Source organism: Olea europaea, chromosome 18 (genome assembly GCF_002742605.1).
Source record: "Olea europaea var. sylvestris chromosome 18, O_europaea_v1, whole genome shotgun sequence".
Lineage (NCBI taxonomy): Eukaryota > Viridiplantae > Streptophyta > Magnoliopsida > Lamiales > Oleaceae > Olea > Olea europaea.
The window spans coordinates 26,107,326-26,129,417 of record NC_036254.1 but is presented as its reverse complement, the minus strand read 5'-3'; the positions used below and the strand labels follow the sequence as shown (position 1 = coordinate 26,129,417).

The 22,092-nt window shown below is 37.9% G+C and overlaps 1 protein-coding gene across 1 annotated transcript; it reads right to left on the bottom strand.

The window, feature by feature from the left end:
• Positions 1 to 10,863: 10,863 nt before the first annotated feature.
• On the bottom strand, positions 10,864 to 14,106 carry LOC111366926. The gene is made up of 6 exons (XM_022987608.1): positions 14,043 to 14,106; positions 13,771 to 13,842; positions 13,279 to 13,294; positions 13,043 to 13,187; positions 12,521 to 12,578; positions 10,864 to 12,221 (listed from the first exon to the last, which is right to left on the bottom strand). The coding sequence occupies exons 1-6, from the start codon at positions 14,104 to 14,106 to the stop codon at positions 10,864 to 10,866; spliced, it is 1,713 nt and encodes a 570-aa protein (XP_022843376.1).
• Between the last annotated feature and the right edge of the window lie 7,986 nt (positions 14,107 to 22,092).

Below are 22,092 nucleotides of genomic sequence, written 5' to 3'. Positions count from 1 at the left end.
GTCCCTGTGAAAATGCACATGTAAGTGCAGTTTTTTCTGGGCTAATTTATGTGACCTTAGACAACCCACTAGAGGTCACAAGGTGGGGCAAGGGGCGGGTCCACAAAGCGGGTCTCACAATTTTTTATTTTTTTATTTTTTACATGTGGGGCCTGTAAGGTCCCTGTGAAAATGCACATGTAAGTGCAGTTTTTTCTGGGCTAATTTATGTGACCTTAGACAACCCAATAGAGGTCACAAGGTGGGGCCACGTACATTTGACACCTAGCGAGGTCAAGTTTTATGAATATATGTATCTTCACGTGTATCCATTCACATGAAGTTTCCATCTCTCCAATAAATTGCAAGGTATGTAGCTGCTATTCGAGCTTGTAATGAGAGATTAACCATCACAGAGCTCTTTCATCAAATTATGTGAAATACGTAAATATTTTTGTGTAAGATAGGGTGAAACTTATACCCATGACATTTCCATGGTTTTATATTAAGTCATCTCATCTAAGAATTTAAACTACACGAATAACGTGTTGATGGAGTTCTCTTCATCGTAAAAAATTCTCACAGTACCGAGGCCAAAATGATTACGTTGTGAAACTCTCATTTTAAACTGGTATGGCAGCCATACTTATAGGGACGCTTATGAAATTATGGTTGTAATTTTAGGGCCAATAACGTGCATGTGTGCGACCCACCTAGACAAATGTTATCAGTTGATATGATCAAATTAAGAAAATATCATGTTTGGTTAATCTTAAATAAAATTAAGAAAAAAGTTACTTTAAGTAAAGGAAATTTACTTATTTTGACGATATATTATTATTATCTTAGTGTCAAAATAAGTAACTTTGATCAAGAAAAAGATTAATTTCTTTAACATTTACTCTCATCAGAAAAAAAAAAAGGGGTAACAAAAATGCAGATTTGACTGCCGAAATTAATCCAAAAAAGTTACAACCGAACATGGCCGAACAAGTTATAATTAAAAAATGCAGCATATTATGCTTGATTTGCAAGTTCAAATACCCAAAAGTTGTCCTTAAAGAAAGATTGTCCAGAACTTTAATTTGACCACACCCCACCATTGATGTAGTTTACCTTGAAAGTTCAATGTAATAATGAATCGAATAAAGTATATTTAATTACTTAAGAATTCTAAAATATATGATATGAACACGTTCAATCATATGTCTTTCGCAAAATAAAATAAAGTCGGGTCAAATTGAACTTTAAAAATGCATTTAATACACATGACTGAATAGAAAGAAATATATATGACAAAATTTGTTAACTATTGTATCGTGTCAGATCTAAGACATCAAACACACAATGAGACATACAAACTTAATTTAATTTGTACGCTTATTATTAGTTTAAGTTACATCACATAATTTATTATGAACTGTTTGTATGGAATCTTCCTACTAAGAATTAATAGATTTTAAATAATCATCTACGTATATTTGGGCCCCCCCCCCCCCTTTAAGTGTAGATTATGAAAATAATGTTTTCCTATAATTTTCTAATTATTTATTCCAATATTTAAGTTGAATAATCATAATTAAATGATTTCAAAGTATTCAAACAAATTTACAGCGTAAAAACATGTTTAAATTCGACTAATTTAAAATTTCTAGTATTTTTTTAGTATCCTTACCATCCTCCAATGATTATACAACAAAAAAATAAATACAAAATCATTATTTCTCATTGATTATTTATGTTTCCTTGACTTCGAGTAGAGGCAATCCAACCCAAGAAAGCCAAAAGAACATGAGTAGACATGAACAATCATGTTTTCTAACACAAATTATTGTACGAGTTTTCATTTTACTTTATTTTCAATCAATGCATATAGCATTTATAAAATAATAATAATAATAATAATAATAATAATAATAATAATAATAATAATAATAATAATAATAATAATAATAATAATAATAATAATAATAATAATAATAATAATAATAATAATAATAATAATAATAATAATAATAATAATAATAATAATAATAATAATAATAATAATAATAATAATAATAATAATAATAATAATAATAATAATAATAATAATAATAATAATAATAATAATAATAATAATAATAATAATAATAATAATAATAATAATAATAATAATAATAATAATAATAATAATAATAATAATAATAATAATAATAATAATAATAATAATAAGCTTCTTTTTTATGTAAAAAATTGGACAGATCTTTCACGAACTAAAAGAATTAAATTCTTGATGAAATAGAGATTATTGAGAGCGTCTAATTTAGTCTAAAGAGAATTTTGTAGACTCAATATTGGTGATATAACTAAAGTAATAGTCGAATTATAAGTTCGTTTTATTTTTCTCTTAAAGTAATGATTGAGATTTAAAATTATTTTGAATTATTGGTATAGATTCTGTTGCGTATTGTTATACTTAGCCAACCTACTTGAGCCAATGGCCCACTCAGACCGAACCACATGGCATTCCAGCCGAGGCGGTATATATTGCCGAGGCGGGCTATGGCCGAAGCCCTCCAATCCGAGGCATGCCCCCTTCACCGAGGCCTGTAATCGTAACCGAGGTCCACATACTGAGGCCTATGGCCGACACCATGATGCGGAAGTTGGTTGAAGTTAGCCGAAGCCCTCAAGTGGGAGTATTGTATGAAATGGCCGAAGTTTCGAAGCTGATGCAGGAGCCTCCGAACCACATGGGAGCGTCCTCCATGGTCACTTCTCCCAAGAGATCGTCTACACAAAGATCTTATTCGAATATTGATGGAACGTTTGTCATAAGCATGAAGGTCAAGTCTTGTCACTAGCATGGAGGTTCTGCACAAGCAATCAATGCGCAGTAAGCTAGCAAATCAAGCCCCCTGCCTAGGATAAGATATTTGAATCAAAGAGATGAGATCACGTGCCACCTCATCCAAGGGCTCCCATTTCACATGTATCACTATAAATACTTTCCTTGTGTAATATCAAATGACTAATGCAAGAATCAATACAAAGAATTAGACTTTACTCAACTCTCTCTCTCTCTCGTCTACTTGCAATACACAAATCGAGTTTACACATATTTACATAAACATCTACGAATACCGGTTGGTAATTATTGTACAATCGGATCACGAACAATCCTCTGGATTCCGAACTTCACCGTCCCGCGTCGTTGGGCTACTCCCACGCCCTTTGATCAAGAAAAAGATTAATTTCTTTAACATTTACTCTCATCAGAAAAAAAAAAAGGGGTAACAAAAATGCAGATTTGACTGCCGAAATTAATCCAAAAAAGTTACAACCGAACATGGCCGAACAAGTTATAATTAAAAAATGCAGCATATTATGCTTGATTTGCAAGTTCAAATACCCAAAAGTTGTCCTTAAAGAAAGATTGTCCAGAACTTTAATTTGACCACACCCCACCATTGATGTAGTTTACCTTGAAAGTTCAATGTAATAATGAATCGAATAAAGTATATTTAATTACTTAAGAATTCTAAAATATATGATATGAACACGTTCAATCATATGTCTTTCGCAAAATAAAATAAAGTCGGGTCAAATTGAACTTTAAAAATGCATTTAATACACATGACTGAATAGAAAGAAATATATATGACAAAATTTGTTAACTATTGTATCGTGTCAGATCTAAGACATCAAACACACAATGAGACATACAAACTTAATTTAATTTGTACGCTTATTATTAGTTTAAGTTACATCACATAATTTATTATGAACTGTTTGTATGGAATCTTCCTACTAAGAATTAATAGATTTTAAATAATCATCTACGTATATTTGGGCCCCCCCCCCCCCTTTAAGTGTAGATTATGAAAATAATGTTTTCCTATAATTTTCTAATTATTTATTCCAATATTTAAGTTGAATAATCATAATTAAATGATTTCAAAGTATTCAAACAAATTTACAGCGTAAAAACATGTTTAAATTCGACTAATTTAAAATTTCTAGTATTTTTTTAGTATCCTTACCATCCTCCAATGATTATACAACAAAAAAATAAATACAAAATCATTATTTCTCATTGATTATTTATGTTTCCTTGACTTCGAGTAGAGGCAATCCAACCCAAGAAAGCCAAAAGAACATGAGTAGACATGAACAATCATGTTTTCTAACACAAATTATTGTACGAGTTTTCATTTTACTTTATTTTCAATCAATGCATATAGCATTTATAAAATAATAATAATAATAATAATAATAATAATAATAATAATAATAATAATAATAAAAAGCTTCTTTTTTATGTAAAAAATTGGACAGATCTTTCACGAACTAAAAGAATTAAATTCTTGATGAAATAGAGATTATTGAGAGCGTCTAATTTAGTCTAAAGAGAATTTTGTAGACTCAATATTGGTGATATAACTAAAGTAATAGTCGAATTATAAGTTCGTTTTATTTTTCTCTTAAAGTAATGATTGAGATTTAAAATTATTTTGAATTATTGGTATAGATTCTGTTGCGTATTGTTATACTTAGCCAACCTACTTGAGCCAATGGCCCACTCAGACCGAACCACATGGCATTCCAGCCGAGGCGGTATATATTGCCGAGGCGGGCTATGGCCGAAGCCCTCCAATCCGAGGCATGCCCCCTTCACCGAGGCCTGTAATCGTAACCGAGGTCCACATACTGAGGCCTATGGCCGACACCATGATGCGGAAGTTGGTTGAAGTTAGCCGAAGCCCTCAAGTGGGAGTATTGTATGAAATGGCCGAAGTTTCGAAGCTGATGCAGGAGCCTCCGAACCACATGGGAGCGTCCTCCATGGTCACTTCTCCCAAGAGATCGTCTACACAAAGATCTTATTCGAATATTGATGGAACGTTTGTCATAAGCATGAAGGTCAAGTCTTGTCACTAGCATGGAGGTTCTGCACAAGCAATCAATGCGCAGTAAGCTAGCAAATCAAGCCCCCTGCCTAGGATAAGATATTTGAATCAAAGAGATGAGATCACGTGCCACCTCATCCAAGGGCTCCCATTTCACATGTATCACTATAAATACTTTCCTTGTGTAATATCAAATGACTAATGCAAGAATCAATACAAAGAACAACACTTTACTCAACTCTCTCTCTCTCATCTACTTGCAATACACAAATCGAGTTTACACATATTTACATAAACATCTACGAATACCGGTTGGTAATTATTGTACAATCGGATCACGAACAATCCTCTGGATTCCGAACTTCACCGTCCCGCGTCGTTGGGCTACTCCCACGCCCTTTGGATCGCCCCGGAACCTCTCACCAACAACCAGGGCATGAGGTTGATGAGTACGACTCTGATGAACAGCAGAGGTCCTACGACTTGGACGATGACGATGAGAATCTACCATTCTCAACGGAACCAAGGAATGCCCAGGTCCCGAGCCACTATGTTATGCCAAAAATACCAAAGTATGACGGAAGACGCGACCCGGAGAAGCACTAAATGCTTATAAAACTCACATAAGCCTAAGGGGTGCCACCCCAGCCGTGAAGTGCAAAGCCTTCCATTTAACGCTTAGTGGAGCGGCTGAAATTTGATATAGCAGATTGCCACCTGGTAGCATTTGAAGCTGGCCCGAGTTCAAAACAACATTCTTGAAGAGATTCGCGGTGAGCAAAGAAGGAGAGGCCCCCATCCAACGTCTCCAGGACATGAGGCAAGCACATGGGGAGTCCCTAAAGAGCTTTTTATCACGCTTCACCGATGAGACGACATACTGCTTACAAGTCACTGACCGAGAGGCACTATCCGCACTGAGGGGAGGTCTGAACATGAATACCTTATTCTGGAGAGACGTGCAGAATCAAGACCCCACCACCTATGACGCCCTACTCGAAATGATGAGAAGGGAGATCATCAATGAAGAATTGATTGAGCATAGGAGCAGGACAAGTAGAGGCCTCCCACCTCTTCAAAGACAGTGCAGTAGAGGCCCGACCTCCCACCTGATGGGCTACCAAATGAACCAGGCCGTAAATGAGAACTCTGGTCAAGCACTTGCCACCACCACTTTGAATGCGATTCCCACCTTGGCATATGAAGACGTCAACCCAATTACTGACCCCCATTAGATGGAGGCCCAGGAGATACCCCGTCGGGGGAGAGGCCGAGGTCGAGGTTCTGGACCTAGAAATAGGCCAAATCTGAACCCCCAGGATACTGTGTACACAACAGGTCCTACGGGCATGACACAGCGAATTGTAGAGACTATGTACAACGTTCTCGGTAGGAACCCGTTAGAGACAGACATGATTCGCCCCAGGCGAACAGGCCCCCGCCCAGGCACGACAACCGACGTGGGCGTGAGGAGACCGCTCTCCGTCAAAGGGATGTATCTCCACGGCGAAGGGAGCACGATACAGAAAGGCCCAAGGAAGGGTGTAGGCACCGAAGAAATCGGCAAGCTCGAGATGAAGCCCCTATCCATGAGGTGGATACCATATTTGGAGGTTCGTATGTTCGCGGTGAAACACAAAACGTTAAAAGGAATTATGCATTGGAGGCTAAACACCCCCCTTTGACAAGCTACATTGTGGGTAGCAGCTCCCGAAGAAACCAGGTTCCACCCATTGTCTTTACCCAGGAAGACGTCGTGGGAGTTCATTACCCCCATTGCGATGCACTTGTGGTGAGGGCTGTCATAGCCAGGAATGGGCTCAAACGAATGTTCGTTGACAACGGCAGCTCCGTCAACATTCTATTCGGATCTGCCTTTGACAAAATGATATTGGATCATCAGCTGACGCCCACCACCACTCCATTGTACGGATTTATCGGAGATGGTATCACTCCGAGGAGAAAGATAACACTTGAGGTGGAGATGGGAGAATCCCCACGGACAACGATGAACTTTATGGAGTTCCTCATTGTCGACAACCAGTCGGCTTACCACAGAGTTTTGGGCAGGCCAGCCCTGAAGGAATTGGGAGCAGTCACCTCCATCCACCACCTATGCATGAAATTCCCGATAGAGAATGGGGTGGCAAAGGTGAGAGGCGACCAAAGAGGCCCAAGAGAGTGCTATCTAAGCTCCATCAGGAAGGTAGAGCCCCAGGACGTCCATGTAATCATAGCTGACATGGTCATGGCTGATGTCCCAGGTAATTCTCCCTCCGAACAAGAAGATGTTGATATGATCGACGCTCCACCTAATCCGGAGGTGCAAGTAATTGATGAGATTGACCCCCGCATTGGCAAAACAATGGAGGTCTACATAGACGACATGCTAGTAAAAAGTTTGGAGGCCGAGGACCACATGACGCACCTCAACAGCACTTTCCAAATCCTAAGAAGGTATAGGATGAGACTAAACCCGCTCAAGTGCGCCTTTAGGGTAGCTTCCAACAAATTCTTGGGATACATGGTCAACCAATGAGGAATTGAGGTCAACCACGAAAAGATTGAGGCTCTATGCAAAATGAGGTCCCCTCAAAAGCCAAAGGAGGTACAAAGTCTTACCGGGTGAGTGGCCGCACTTAGCCGCTTCGTTTCCAAAGCCACGGACAAATGCCTCCCATTTTTCAAAGTACTGAAGGCTGGGAAGAAATTTCAATAGATTGAGGAATGTGAAAAGGCCTTCTAATGCCTGAAAATACACCTGGGACAGGCCCCCCTCCTTTCCAAACCGAAGCCCAGTGATATCCTACAACTATATTTGGCCGTCTCTAATGAGGCTATCAGCTCGGTTCTGATACGGGAAGAAGGGTCTACCCAACTCCTCGTATACTACACAAGTAAAGCGCTCCTATCGTCGAAAACTTGTTACCCCGATATGGAGAAGCTCGCTTTGGCCTTGATCACGGCCTCTAGGAATCTGAGACCCTACTTCCAAGCTCACACCATCCATTTACTGACAAACTTTCTCCTGAGGCAGGTACTCCAAAAGCCCGATGCCTCAGGAAGGTTATTGAAATGGACAGTGAAACTAAGTGAATTTGACCTTGTGTTCAAGGCTAGGGCAGCCATAAAAGGGCAAGCCTTGGCTGACTTTGTGGCTGAATTCGCCAACCTACCCGAGGTGGATGAAATCATGGAACCCGCCAAGCCCCCCACGTGGAATCTCTTCATCGATGGGTCAGTTGGAGAAGTCGGCTCAGGTGCTGGGGTTGTCCTCATTAGCCCCGAAGGTCACAAACTCACCTCAGCAGTGAGGTTCGGATTCAAAGCTACCAATAACGCAGCAGAATATGAGGCACTTCTTGCGGGCCTCAGGCTGGCCACAGAAATGCAAGTAAAGAGGCTACTCATCAGTAGTGACTCCCAGCTGGTTGTTAGCCAAGTCAACGGTAACTTCTCAGTCAAAGACAAAACGATGGCCTCCTATCTGAAAATGGTGATGAACCTCATCCCATCTTTCGAAAAGTTTGAGCTGATCCAGATCCTCCCATCGAAAATGCGCATGTGGATGCACTCTCGAAGTTGGCTAGTAGCAAAGACTCAGAGCTACTCACAGTAGTACCTATTAAGCACCTCCTCCTGCCTTCGATCGAGGCCCCTACAGTAATGTGGATCGCTGGAACTCCCACTTGGATGCAGCCAATCATAGCATACCTCAAAGACCAAGTACTACCAACTAATAAGAATGAGGCTTACAAGCTAAGAAGGAGGTCAGCCCACTTCCTTTTCATTGATGACATTTTCTACAAGAGGAGCTTCTCCTCCCCACTCCTATGGTGCGTCGGAGGAGAAGAGGCTACTTACATATTAAGAGAAGTCCACGAGGGCGTTGGCGGCAACCACTCCGGAGGTCTATCTCTAGCACAAAAAATATTGAGGCAGGGATACTACTAGCCTACCCTTGTCCCTTGAGTTTGTAAGAAAATGCGATAAATGCCAGCACTTCTCTCCGGTGCAGAGACAACCATCGCAGGATTTGACCGTCGTTTCCAGCCCCTGGCCTTTCTCAAAATGGGGTGTGGACCTCATAGGTCCCCTACCTAAAGGCAGAGGAGGGGCAAGCTTTGCAATAGTGGCTATTGATTACTTCACAAAGTGGGTCGAAGCTGAACCACTGGCAAAAATCACTGAAGCCAACACCTCCAAGTTCTTATCGAAAAATATTATTTGTCGATTCGGGATTCCCTACTCAATTGTCCCTGACAATGGTAGACAGCAGTTTGACAATAAGAAGGTTAGAGAATTATGCGAAGAGCTCGGCATTAAGAAGCACTTCTCCACGCCTCACCACCCATAAGCAAATGGCCAAGTTGAGGCCGTGAACAAGACAATCAAGCACGTCCTGAAAAGGAAGCTTGACGTGTCTAAAGAGACCTGGGTTGATGAGTTGCCCCAAGCCCTTTGGGCGATCCGAACCACAACAAGGACCCCAACAGGGGAAACGCCCTTCCTCATGGCATATGGAACTGAGGTGATAAGCCCCGTGGAAGTCGGACTTCCGTCCACGAGACGTCTGCACTTCAGCGAGATAACCAATGATGAGCTTCGGAGGTTCGACCTCGACTTCATCGAAGAAAGAAGAGATGGCTCCCAATTGAAACTCGGCACATATCAGAGAAAGATGACAAGGTACTTTAACTCGAAAGTCAAGAAGAGGTCATTCTGAATCAACAACCTGGTACTCAGGAGGGTCTTCCTGTCCTCAAAGGAACCTAGTTCCAGTTCCCTAGGCCCGAACTGGGAAGGACCATACAAAATCAGAGAAGAGGTTCGGCCTGGGACTTACTGGATAGAAGACATGAATGGCACGGCACAACCCCGTCCATGGAATATTGAACACCTCAGAATCTATTACCAATAAATGTACTATCTTGCTGGATGACTTTTCCCAGCCTTTGTAACATTTGTATGATTCAATAAAATTCAGTAATTAAATTGACGTGTTGTACTACTTCGACACCTCAGAGAAGAGGATCGCGTCCCACCTTTGGGCCACCTCACTTGATCTCCGGGGCGCTAGCACATGTCTCCCTTTGGCCAGGCTGAACGCCAAGGGGAGAAGCCTCAACATGGTTGCACCATCCGCCATGTCTGGGATGAGTCGTTACCTCAGAGGAAAGGCACGCGTCCCACCTCTGGGCCACCTCGCTTGATCTCCGTGGCGCTAGCACATACCTCCCTTTGGCTAGGCTGAACGCCAAGGAGAGAGGTCTCAACATGGTTGCACCATCCGCCATGTCTGGGATGCGTCGTCACCTCGGAGGAGAGGCTCGCATCCCACCTCTGGGCCACCTCTCTTAAAATCCGAGGCGCTAGCACACGACTCCCTTTGGCCAGGCTGAACGCCAAGGGAAGAAGCCTCAACATGGTTGCATCATCCGCCATGTCTGGGATGCGTCATCACCTCGGAGGAGAGGCTCGCGTCTCATCTCTGGGCCACCTCGCTTGAAATCCGAGGTGCTAGCACACGACTCCCTTTGGCCAGGCTGAGGCTCATACAGTTATTACGCTTAAGTAAAGTTCATTTGCCTAAGTCCGAGGCTCATACAGTTATTATGCCTAGGTCAAGTTCATTTGCTTAAGTCCGTGGCTCATACCGTCCCAGGCTCGTGGAGTTGTTCATTTGCCTAAGTCCGAAGCTTATACAATTATTACGCTTAAAGTAAAGTTCATTTGCCTAAGTCCGAGGCTCATACAGTTATTACGCTTAAGTAAAGTTCGTTTGCTTAAGTTTCGAGGCTCATACAGTTGTCCAATCCAGTTAAGTGATTGAAGTTAAGGTACCAAGTTAATGTTATTTTATTAGTGCTTCTGTCTACTTTTAAGTTTATTTGCTTAACGAGGCGCGTATACTTGGACAAAGAAACAACAATGAAAGAAAAAGGCATTACATTAATCTTCAATAAGGATTACAAAAGTGGGCCTCAGGCCATTACATTCGAAAGACTGAAAAGAAAACTAATCTAAGCCTGGGTAGATGGGGGAGGCGCTCAGTACTTGGGGCCTCGACAACTTGAGCATCAGCATTGGTCTCCTCTACCTCAGCTGCGTTATTTTCCTGCACCTCCTCAGCGGGGGTCTGAGGTACTTCATCCACGAATTCAGACCTAAGTTGAGTCAGATCCAAATTGGGATACAGCTCCTCTGCCCGCTCCATCACCTCGGCATAGGCAAAGTTTCTCCAGTACGCACTAAAGCTCTTATACTCCTCTGTATTATGGAAGTTGGCGACGTACTCCTGCACCGCCTCCTCCCTATCGTGGGAGGCATCATCCACATACCATTTGAGTTGGGTTTCCAAGAACCGATTAGCCTCTTGGGCACCCACCAAGGAGAGATTTGCCTTCTCCAGGGCCTCGGCGGTCACTTTCTGGTGCTCATTGGAGACCTCCACCTTTTTTGTCAGGGAGGCCACCTCGTACTGTGACTCATGGACTTCCTTCTTCAAGGCCTCAATCTGGGCTAAGGCAGACTCAAGCTTGACCATTTCTTCAAGTTTTGGGGCCCTAGCTTCTTCCGCCTCGGCCCTAGCCGCCTTCAACTCCTTTGCAAGGGAGGCCGTCTTCTCCTCCGAAGACTGGGTCCTTGTCTGAAAATCACTCAAGGCCTCCCTGCATTCAAGAGCGAGGCTGAAAGTTCTGACGCTTTGGCTCACCAAAGCCCTCGTTAGGTCGGTGGCATCGTAGGAGGAGGCATGCAGCTGCCACCTGTCCGTCCAGAACCGGTAAAAGCTCTCTGTGGCACTTCGGACCTCCTGGGAAAGAGCCTCCACCAAGGCTGTGGCCAAGGTCTCCTCCCTTCCAGCTAGGAAGCTTGGAGACTTCCCCTTTTCCCGAACAGGCTTTTGTTTAGCTGCCTCCTCCTCGGCAGCCTCAGCAGCCCTCCTCGCAGCCTCCTCTCTGGCCTCCTCAGCCTCAGCCTCTCTGACCATTTCTAACTTGATGGCTTTGGAGGCGGATGCGAGCAGCTTTGGCTCGCTTGTTGATTTGGCCTCGTGGGACACTAATGTCCCAAATTTCTTGGACGAGCTAGTAACGTGCACCAGCTTCCTCCTCTTCGCCTCCTCTGGGACCTTCTCTTTCCCCCAAGGCTCTTTTGGCCTCTCCTGCCTCTGGGAAACTCCCTCTTCGGAAGCCTTTGGAGTACTGTCCTTGGAAAGGCGCTCCACCCTACCTCGGACCTCCTTGGCCCCACTAGACCCCGGCTTCAAGGCCCTAGCCTTGACGGTGGTGGTGGCCTTCAGAATTATAGCCATGTCTGGAGTCGTGTACTCCTTCCTCTTGAATTTATCTGCATAAGAACGTTAGGTCAGCAAATCAGTATCCAATCAAAAGGACAAAGAAATTTACAACTATGGGAGCCTCGTACCTCTGGATGCCATCAGTCCAAAATCCAGGAAGTAGCGACTCTTGTCAATCAGATGGTCAAAGTGGCAGAGCTTCAGAGGCCTCTTGTAGATGTCCTCTATCACCTCGAACTCTTTTCTGCTGAGCTCGAACCTCATACTACAATCTGCAATGGAAGCCCCAACAGTTAGAAATTTTCTAAGTGTTCAATTCAGAAGTACAAGCAGGGGCTGGGAGACTCACGAGTTTCGTAGTACTGGGTCAGCACTGTGCAAGAAAGGGCCTTGTCCCCCTCCACTACCTGCCATTTTTCCAGCACCCAGAACAAAGACTCCTTCCACCCCTTAATGGAGGAAGGCAGTCCCACCACAAAGGGTGCGTGAGCCCCCAAGGTGTAAGGTAATACCACCCCCTAGACTCCTTCCCTATGATCCGGGGCTGAAAAAGGGACATGAATACATAGAGAGGCATGTCCTCCCCAAGTGACACCTCCTTCCACAGGAAGTACGAGCCGACCAACTGGCTCCACCCATTTGGCAGAATTTGGGTCGGCGACAACATAAAATTTCTCAACACCGCCCTAAAGAAGGGGTGCAAAGGAAGATGCATACCTGCCTTAAACAGGTATTTACTGCCTGCCACGCATCCGGGCCTCGGATAGCAGGCTCGCTCATTTGGCTCGAGTACTAGCATTTCTATGGTATGGGGGACACTGTATCTCTCCCTGATCTCTCCTAACCTTTTTCACGTCATACTTGAGGGCACCCTAGACGCCCCCCACTCTTCAGTATAATCTACTGGGTCCTTGGCCATGGCATAACTATCAGCCTCGGCATCCCCCCTCTGACTGACCCCATAATCTAACGACGCTACAGTCACCAGCTCCCTACCCGAGGTGGACTCCATTTCACTGAATTAACACAACAAAAAGGGATTTTTCTATGAATAACACCTAAGGGAAGAACACTACGCAAACGGAGATAGGCCAGAAAATCAAAGACCAGGCAGTCTTGACGCCTGAAAGTTAGAGATTTTGAGAGATAATCAAATTGCAAATTTTCAAAAGTCCTAAAAAATGGGATTCTCTTACCTTTTATAGAGGTCCAGGACGAACCCCAGCCGTCAGATCAAATCTCGGTCAATCTGAACCCTCCCTTGAAGAATAAATCCGAGGCATTGAATTCAAACGGTTTTTCAAACCTACGCCTCAGATTCAAGCGTGCCTCCCACGCACCCCATCCAACGCGTCTGCTTCTAGAACCTCCAGCTGTCCTCATAATTGTGTTTTTAATTTGACGGCAGCAGGTGCCTCGGAACTCATACGAGTCAGCCGCTTTTCCTCGAAAACAAGCACAAAACATCAAATCACTGGCGCAGCTATCGACGCACAATCATTCCCATCGAACCTCGACTTCAACTTCAACGATCAGCCTACAAGCCTCGCAGGTTCAGTTTTCCAACCACCTCAGCTTAAACTTCAACGATCGGCCTACAAGCCTCGCAGGTTCGGTTCCCCAACCACCTCGGCTTCCACCTCAACAAAGCCTCGGTCTCTTCATCATTTGCTTACATCAGCACATCTCAAACTCCAACCATGACATAAATATCTATACTTGAACTTGGGGGACTATTGTTGAGTATTGTCATACTTAGCCAACCTACCTGGGCCAATGGCCCACTCAGGCCGAACCACGTGGCATTCCAGCCGAGGCGGTATATATTGCCGAGGTGGGCTATGGTCGAAGCCCTCCAATCCGAGGCATACCCCCTTCACCGAGGCCTATAATCGTAATCGAGGTCCACATGCTGAGGCCTATGGCTGACCCCATGATGCGAAAGCTGGTTGAAGTTAGCCGAAGCCCTCAAGTGAAAGTATTGTATGAAATGGCCGAAGCCCCGAAGCTAATGCAGGAGCCTCCGAACCACATGGGAGCGTCCTCCATGGTCACTTCTCCCAAGAGATCGTCTACACAAAGATCTCATTCGAATGATTGATGGAACGTTTCTCATAAGTATAAAGGTCAAGTCTTCTCACTAGCATGGAGGCTCTGCACAAACAATAAATGCGCATCAAGCTAGCAAATCAAGCCCCCTGCCTAGGATAAGTTGTTTGAATCAAAGAGATGAGACCACGTGCCACCTTATCCAAGAGCTCCCATTTCACATGTATCACTATAATACTTCCCTTATGTAACATCAAATGACTAATGCAAGAATCAATACAAAGAATTAGACTTTACTCAACTCTCTCTCTCTCTCGTCTACTTGCAATACACAAATCGAGTTTACACATATTTACATAAACATCTACGAACACCGGTTGGTAATTATTGTATAATCGGATCACGAACAACTCGCCGGATTCCGAACATCACCGTCCCACGTCGTTGGGCTACTCCCACACCCTTTGAATCGCTCGTTGTAGACCGTCTACGTGTCATAGCGTGTTGGACATTAGCCCACGTATGTGCGGGTGGGACCGGCATCTATTGGCAACACTTTTTGGGGTCAACAGATTCTTCCAATGACTAATAAGGCCATAAAGAAATTTATTTCTAATCATCTATTATTGAAAATATGGTTCTTCTATAAATTGCTAACTATTTGAATGATTAATTTGAATGATCATAATTCAATTTAATATACAAATGCAACAAATTTACAATAAATCTTTTTTTTTTTTTTTATGTTGTAACTTAAAATAAAAGTTTCAACCCTTCAAATTATAACCTTTTAATTTTAAGTTTTAACATAAAATTAAAAGACCATAATACATATTGTAACTTGTGTTTTAATAGTATAAATGTGTGGGTCGAAATTTTATCTATAAGAGGTTATTAGATTTCATTATTGTATATATCTTAAAAACTGTTTGAAAGTTCTCCATGTGCATTTTATATTCATATACTTTTGGCAACTTGATAAATGTTCGTTCACTTATCTCCTAATGATTGTGCTCATAGAAGAGGAACTGGTTGTGAGCTACATAAGTTTTATCTTGGAGTATTGTAGTGCCAAAATCACCCGCACGAAGGGAAGGTAACATGATTTTAGGACACCATCTTCGACGGATTCCTAAGGCTTGCTTTCTAAATCTCTTCTCCATTTTATGTTATATTATTGTTGAATTATGTTTATGTTATAAAATTGATTATGTTAATTAATAAAAATCTACATACAAATTACTTATTTTTTCCAACAATCTAAATTCCTGTTGGTGATTGTATGTAGACAATTCTTGTTATATGATTTTTATGTAAATTGCTAGTTTTATGATCTCGAACAATAACATTGCAAAATTTCTTATTCATTTAATTAAACTAGTGTTTCTCCCATGCAATGCACGGGTGAGAGTGTTTTGGACCTTTTTTTAGCATGTCAAATCTGTAGTTTGAAATTAGTTTTTTATGTTGTTTTTAGAATGATTTTCTTGTCAATATATGATTAATATGTATGGATTATTATTGTATGTATGTGTTGGTTTTTTTTTTTTTTTTTTTACTATTTCATTAACTTATGGACTTCATTAATTACCTATATATGTGATGAGTAAAACTATATAAAATTTATTTCTAGATTTTGTAATGAATCATTTTAAAACTAAATAATTAATAGAGTTAGCTTTTGAACGTGGAATATTTTGGATTAGATCGTTTGTTTCAAGAAGTCAAGTTGTCCTACAATAGAGTGTTTACTATTAAAATTTTAAAATAAATTATAATAATGGATAAATAGAAATGTAACCAATTATTTTTATTATAATTTTTGTTAGCATACATCTTAATATTTGTTACCTAAAAATCATGTAAAGGATGTTGTCATTATCAAGGTCAGAATTTTGTGAAGAGATTCTCTAAAAATTGCAAAAGAATCTTGTGGTCCATACGTTGAAAGAAGAGAAAATTTATTGAATTTTAAATTATGTATATGTATTATGTGTAAAAAGTTTCAAAGGATTCAATTATTACAAGAAAACAAAACACAACTTATTTATTATTGTATTTAAAGTTGAAGGGTCATTCTCCTATTCTCATATTGACGTCCACAAATTTTAGACGGATAAGATGCCCACATACTGTGCTGGAAAATTTGGCTGGAAAAGGTAACCATTTAATGTAACCGTTTAGAGATTTATACTGTGGCATGAGAATATATCGTGGAGAATTAAAGTTTGGTTTTGGAATTGATGATTTTTTATATAATATTTTTGTTTCTTATTTTTGTTTAAGCTTTCCGTGTCAAGGAGTGCGTGTGCATCTGTTACACGGAGAAGGAGCTCTCTGTGTCATGGAGAGAACCCTCTTCCGTGACACAAAGCTCGCCTCCGTGAGATGGAGATGGGTGTTTCTGTAACAAAGACAATTTTTTTTTTTTATTGTTGCATTTGTTTATTTTGGATTGTTGATTTATTTATAAATAACATTTCTCTGATTTAATTTTTAGATTTGCTCATGAATATTAATTTTTAAATAATTTGTGTAGATTAATTTTTAGATTTGTTTATGAATATTTATTTTTGAATAATTAATGTAGATGTCTCTAGAATATATAGTTTCTCCAGACCAATGGTTTTTTGCTACAATTATTCAATATCCAAATCGAGGATATCGGAAAGATTTTGTAGAGTTCATAGAAGCAGATTAACAATGTTCTTTGATGTGTAGTCATTTTTATGGATTTATTTATGGAGCTGCTTATAGAGAAGAAAGAGAACAATTTAGTAGTAAATTGGTACATGAATTTATAATGAGACTCGCAAATTGTGGGAAAAATAATGAAGTTTCGGTACGGTTAGTTGGCCATGTTGCTAGGTTTGGTTTGCAAGAATTCCGCTTGATTACTGGATTACCTTGCCATGAATCATTCATGGAAATTGATTATAGTAATGATCGTCTTAGAAATCAGTACTTTGATGACACAAGAAGAATTATGAGTAGAATGCTTTTTGAAGCATTTCACATGTGTGAAGATCATCGGGATAAATTTAAGTTATGTTGATAGAGTGTGTGTTAAAACCAGTTTCAAGACAAATTCATTATAGAACTCTTGGTATGGTTGAGTATCTTGATGAGTTTCTTGCGTATCCGTGGGTCGTAAAGCATGTTTTGTTTTGTTAAGTTCTTTGAAAGAGTCACAATTTGAAAGAATAGTAAGGATGCAATGAAATGAACAAGTAGAATGTAAGTATGCACTACAATGATTTCCACTAGCTTTTCAGGTATTTTTTCGTATTCTTTTATTGATTTATTATGTATAAGTTATTTGTATAGATGTTGTAAATATAAAATGGCACAAAGTCCTCGAATGTACAAGTAGAAGCCTAATAAAATATTGAACGAAAAAATGGTTAAACAATTTTTGGCTGCTCAAAAGATATGTTTTTTTCATGAATGCTCAAATATATTTGCATTTAATTATTTAAAAATTAAATTTAACGAAATGATTTTTATGTTTAATTGTAATTACAGATCCAAGTAATTGCGATGTTGCAGCCTACAGAAGAAGAATTACAGACATCATGTTATAAAAGTTTGTCATTGCTAGTGGACGATGAACATAATATATTAGATGATATTGTGAATGGGCAATTAGATAATGTAGTACCAGAATTCTCGGATAATATATATGTGCAGCAAACAACTGTTCTCAGTATTCCGAGAACTTCTACTGGAGCTGGGTATAGTTCTGCTTCTGGTGGTTCCAATTATGTAACTGAAAAAAAAATGGAAGAAATGTTGAGAATATATAGGCAACACATCATATCAGATAGGTCTGGTTTATGTTACAATTTGAATGCTGAAATTCTTGAAGAATCAAAAGGTAATTACTATGCGATTCTTAACAACCAAAAACAGTTGTTTGAAGAACAGAAGAAATGGTAACATGATTACATACAGTCTAGTATGCATTCTTATATGAACAATTCATTATCAAGTTTGTTTGATAAACATGTTGTTGAGGAATCGCAGAAACAAGAATATCGTCATCAGAGCATGCAGTCTTATGTGAATACTAGTGTAGGTTCTGTGCGATCTTATGTTGATGAACAAACTGATAACTTATTGAAGAAATTATCTGATTAGGAATCAAACATGGAAGTCATTATAAGTTGTACACAACAAGACATTCCTATTGGTAGAGGTTTAACTCTTGATGATCAACCAAAGAATGTGTCTACGTCTGAACACGTCAGAAGTTTTGAAATGTTTAGAAGAGAGACGAAAAGGAAGGGAAAACAAATACAATCTTCGTCGTCTAGAGATTATCCTTTGGAAGACCATTCTATGGAAAAGTATTTGATATTTAGAAATTGGATAGTGAAGAATGAATCGAGGTAAAAATAAAAATAAAATTAATTATTAGTTTAAATACTAAATTTTTTTCAATTTTTTCAATACTAATTTTAATTATGCTATGCAGTGCATTATTGGAAGATAGCGTTGGGAACATATATGGAAAAGATTGGTTGAAAGATTTATTAAATCAAACAAAAGATATAAATGTTGCTATGAGTAAAGTTTAGCTATTACAATTAATTTCATTCTATATTTAATATATTAAATTTGTATTTATTTATTTTACCAGGCAATTGAGTTGGAGTTGAAGTTTTTGAGGCGACTTATCAATGATGTTTGCACTCTTGTGTCTAAAGAATATTCCATTATGGACTTTAAATTTGAAAATGAGTGTGCTAATATGATGACTTGGCAAAGGGATTATGCCGCTGGAATTAATAAAGGTATACCAGATGGAACCGTTTTAAATCAATATGCCAACGGCAAATTGCTTGAAGAGAGTCATCCATGAGTAGGGTGTAAGTATTTGTTAATTCCATGCTCATATTCGGGGAATACTTGGTATCCTTTTTTTAGTCAATATTTTGGAGTGAAAATTTCAGATATATGATTGTAGTCATAATGAGCATACACCATATCAAGTGAAGGCACATGCGAATGCAACACTTACTGTGGTCAATTCTATATTGTTCAACGAAGCTTTTGCTGCGAGACGAGATATAAGGAAACATAGAAATAAAAATATGAAGCAAGAGATCATACCATACCTACCGTGTACGAACAACGGGTAAACACTGAAAAAATTTCTTATTTACTATAAAATATAATTATTCGTACGTACTAATTTAGTACAACATAAAATATTTTTTTACAGGCCGAAATGTAGAGTTTTTGTGCTTAAATATATAGAATGTGTTGTTTTGGGGCATTCGTTAGAATCTGTTTCACCAGACAGGATGACTATATATAGACGAAAAATTGCAGTTGATATTTGTAATAATGAATATTTTCTTCATCCCCGTCCGTTTCCTTGATTGTAATGAAGTAATGTAATTTGTATTATTATAGTGGAGTATTTGACTGATTACTCAGAATATATTTTATTTAAATGTTACATAAGCTTGGTAGTTGTGTATAATTTGTCGTAATTTTGAGATTACCAAATATTCACGTGAAAATTACGTAACGAAAAGGAAAATAATTGTAAAATGAAGAACAAATTATATCTGGACAAGATATCATACTTAAAATTTTCTTTTGTAATATTGTTTTGTTTAAGTTGTTTTTCTTTTTATTATACATCATTTGAAAATTGTTTTAGTATTTTTTTAAATATTTATTTTTTTATTATATATTTTTTGAAAATTGTTTTTTAATTTCTTTTATTCTTCATAAAAAAATTTTAAAAATTACATTTTATTGTAAAATGAAAGACTTTTTAATTGAAAAAAAATATATTTATATTATGAAGAAAAAAGAAATTTTAAAACAATTTTGAAAAAAAAAATTAAACAAAAGAAAAACGAAATATAAATAAAATTGATAAGTATTGATTTGTAGTCAATTTAATAATGTTCAGTAAAAGATCAATCATAGTGTTTCAAATAAAAAATAAATTAACTTATATTATCAAAGTAAAAAATTATATAGCTTATGTTTAAAAAAAGTATTTGTTGTCGATAATTAAACATAATGAAAGTAATTTCAAATTTATAAGTATAAAATGTCTAACAAAAGAGGTGAAAATAAAATGAAAAAGGATTAAAAAGAATTTCAAATTGGGAAAAAAAATATTTGTATATAGTTTTAAATTGGGAAAAATTTTTCTTTACAATACGAACATTAAATATAGAATATATAAATATCATTTAATTAAAATTAGAAAAATTGCTAATAGTATCATTAAGAGAAAAAAAACCAAAAAGAATTTCAAATCGAAAAAAAATATTTGTTTGATAAACAAAGCAAATTAAAAAATGTGGATATTCCATAACACAGAAACAATGGAGTCATATTATGAAGATAATTTTTCTCCATAACACGGATTGGTATCTCCATGTTATGGAGAGGAATTGACTCCGTAACACGGAGTAGATCACTCTGCGTTACAGAGTGGAATCTACTCCGATTCCACTCCGTAACATAGAGTGGATCCTACTCCATAACATGGAGTGATCCACTTCGTGTTATGGAGACAAATTTCTATAACACTTATTTATATTTATTTTTTATTTGTTTTGTTCATATTATAAATAATATTTTTTTATTTAAAAAAAATTTTCATTCTTTTTTTACGGTAAAACTTAATTTTTTTAATTTTAATTAAATATTTTTTAGTTAATTTTGCACGTTCTTTGTTTTGCTTGATTTAGTTTTTTTTTTTTTTTTTTTTTTGGAATTTTTTTTAAATTTTTTTTTTTTTTTTTTAATAAAAAAAAATTTTTTGGGTTATAAACTAGCGCTGAGTGGGAGGCAACCTACTGTATCCTTTAATTTGTTTAATCTTCGTTTGCATTAGCTTAGGAAATTTTAATTTCATGTTTGCATTAGGTCATCGATCATCCATGCATGTCAATAGAGTTTGAGCTCCGTTCACACGAATTCCTAGGCATGGAGCACATGTTCGGTAAGCTTGAAGTGGTTTTGGGTGATTGGGGGTATAATTCACGCATTTCAAGATAAAATGACGTTTTCAAAAATTTAAAGGGCCAATGTGTGATTGATAGTTCAAAGTTTGGTTGAGGTCGTGTTTTGGGAGGGGGAATCAATTTTTTTTTTTGCTTTATTTTGTTTTTTTTTTTTTTTTTTTTTGAGAATTGTTTTAAAATTTATTTTTTCTTTATATAATAAAAAAGAATTTGATGGATTTTTTTTTTAATTTCTTTATCTCGATGATAAAACTTATTTTTTACTTTTAAAATAAATATTATTTATATATTTTTTATTTAATTTTTGTAACTTTCTTCTGTTTGATTTACTATAAATATTTTTTAAATTGTTTTAAAATTTATTTATTCTTTATATTATAGATATTTTTTTAATTTAATTTTTTTTATTTTCATTTTATGATGGATAAAATATTTTAAAATGTAATTTTCTAATTTTAATTAGTTCAATTAATCAAAAAACTTTATAATAACTTACTTTTTTTTTTTTTTCTGTTTTTGCTTATGATTATTTTTCCTGTTCTTGAATTCGTTAAATCATTTTGTTTTTTTTCCTTTATACATGTAAAAGAGAGATTTTGCATAAAGACTAACGTTATACCTTGTTTTCTATGCGAGTTTAAGGGAATATTCATTGAACCAGTTAATCAATTATATTAATTAAACAATTTGCTTAGAAACTTATACGAAAGCTACGTAGACTCTGTTGAGAGAGAAAAAAATATTAAATATTAAAAGAAGTTGAACAATTTTAGAATGTAAAAGAGGGTTTTTGAGATTGTACCTTACTTTAATGTCAGTATATTCAACTTGTGTTTCGAGATGCATCTTTATGGAAATAGAATTGAGGAAT

What these genes read in the sequence shown, in the direction of transcription:
- LOC111366926 (XM_022987608.1), bottom strand. Translation starts at nt 14,106, where the DNA reads ATGGGGTCAGCCATAGGCCTCAGCATGTGGACCTCGATTACGATTATA. An exon ending in TATAGGCCTCGGTGAAGGGG is followed by an intron (nt 13,843 to 14,042) that starts GTATGCCTCGGA and finishes TGCTGATGTAAG; the next exon opens with CAAATGATGAAGAGACCGAG. An exon ending in AAGAGTGGGGGGCGTCTAGG is followed by an intron (nt 12,579 to 13,042) that starts GTGCCCTCAAGT and finishes GAAAAATGGCAG; the next exon opens with GTAGTGGAGGGGGACAAGGC.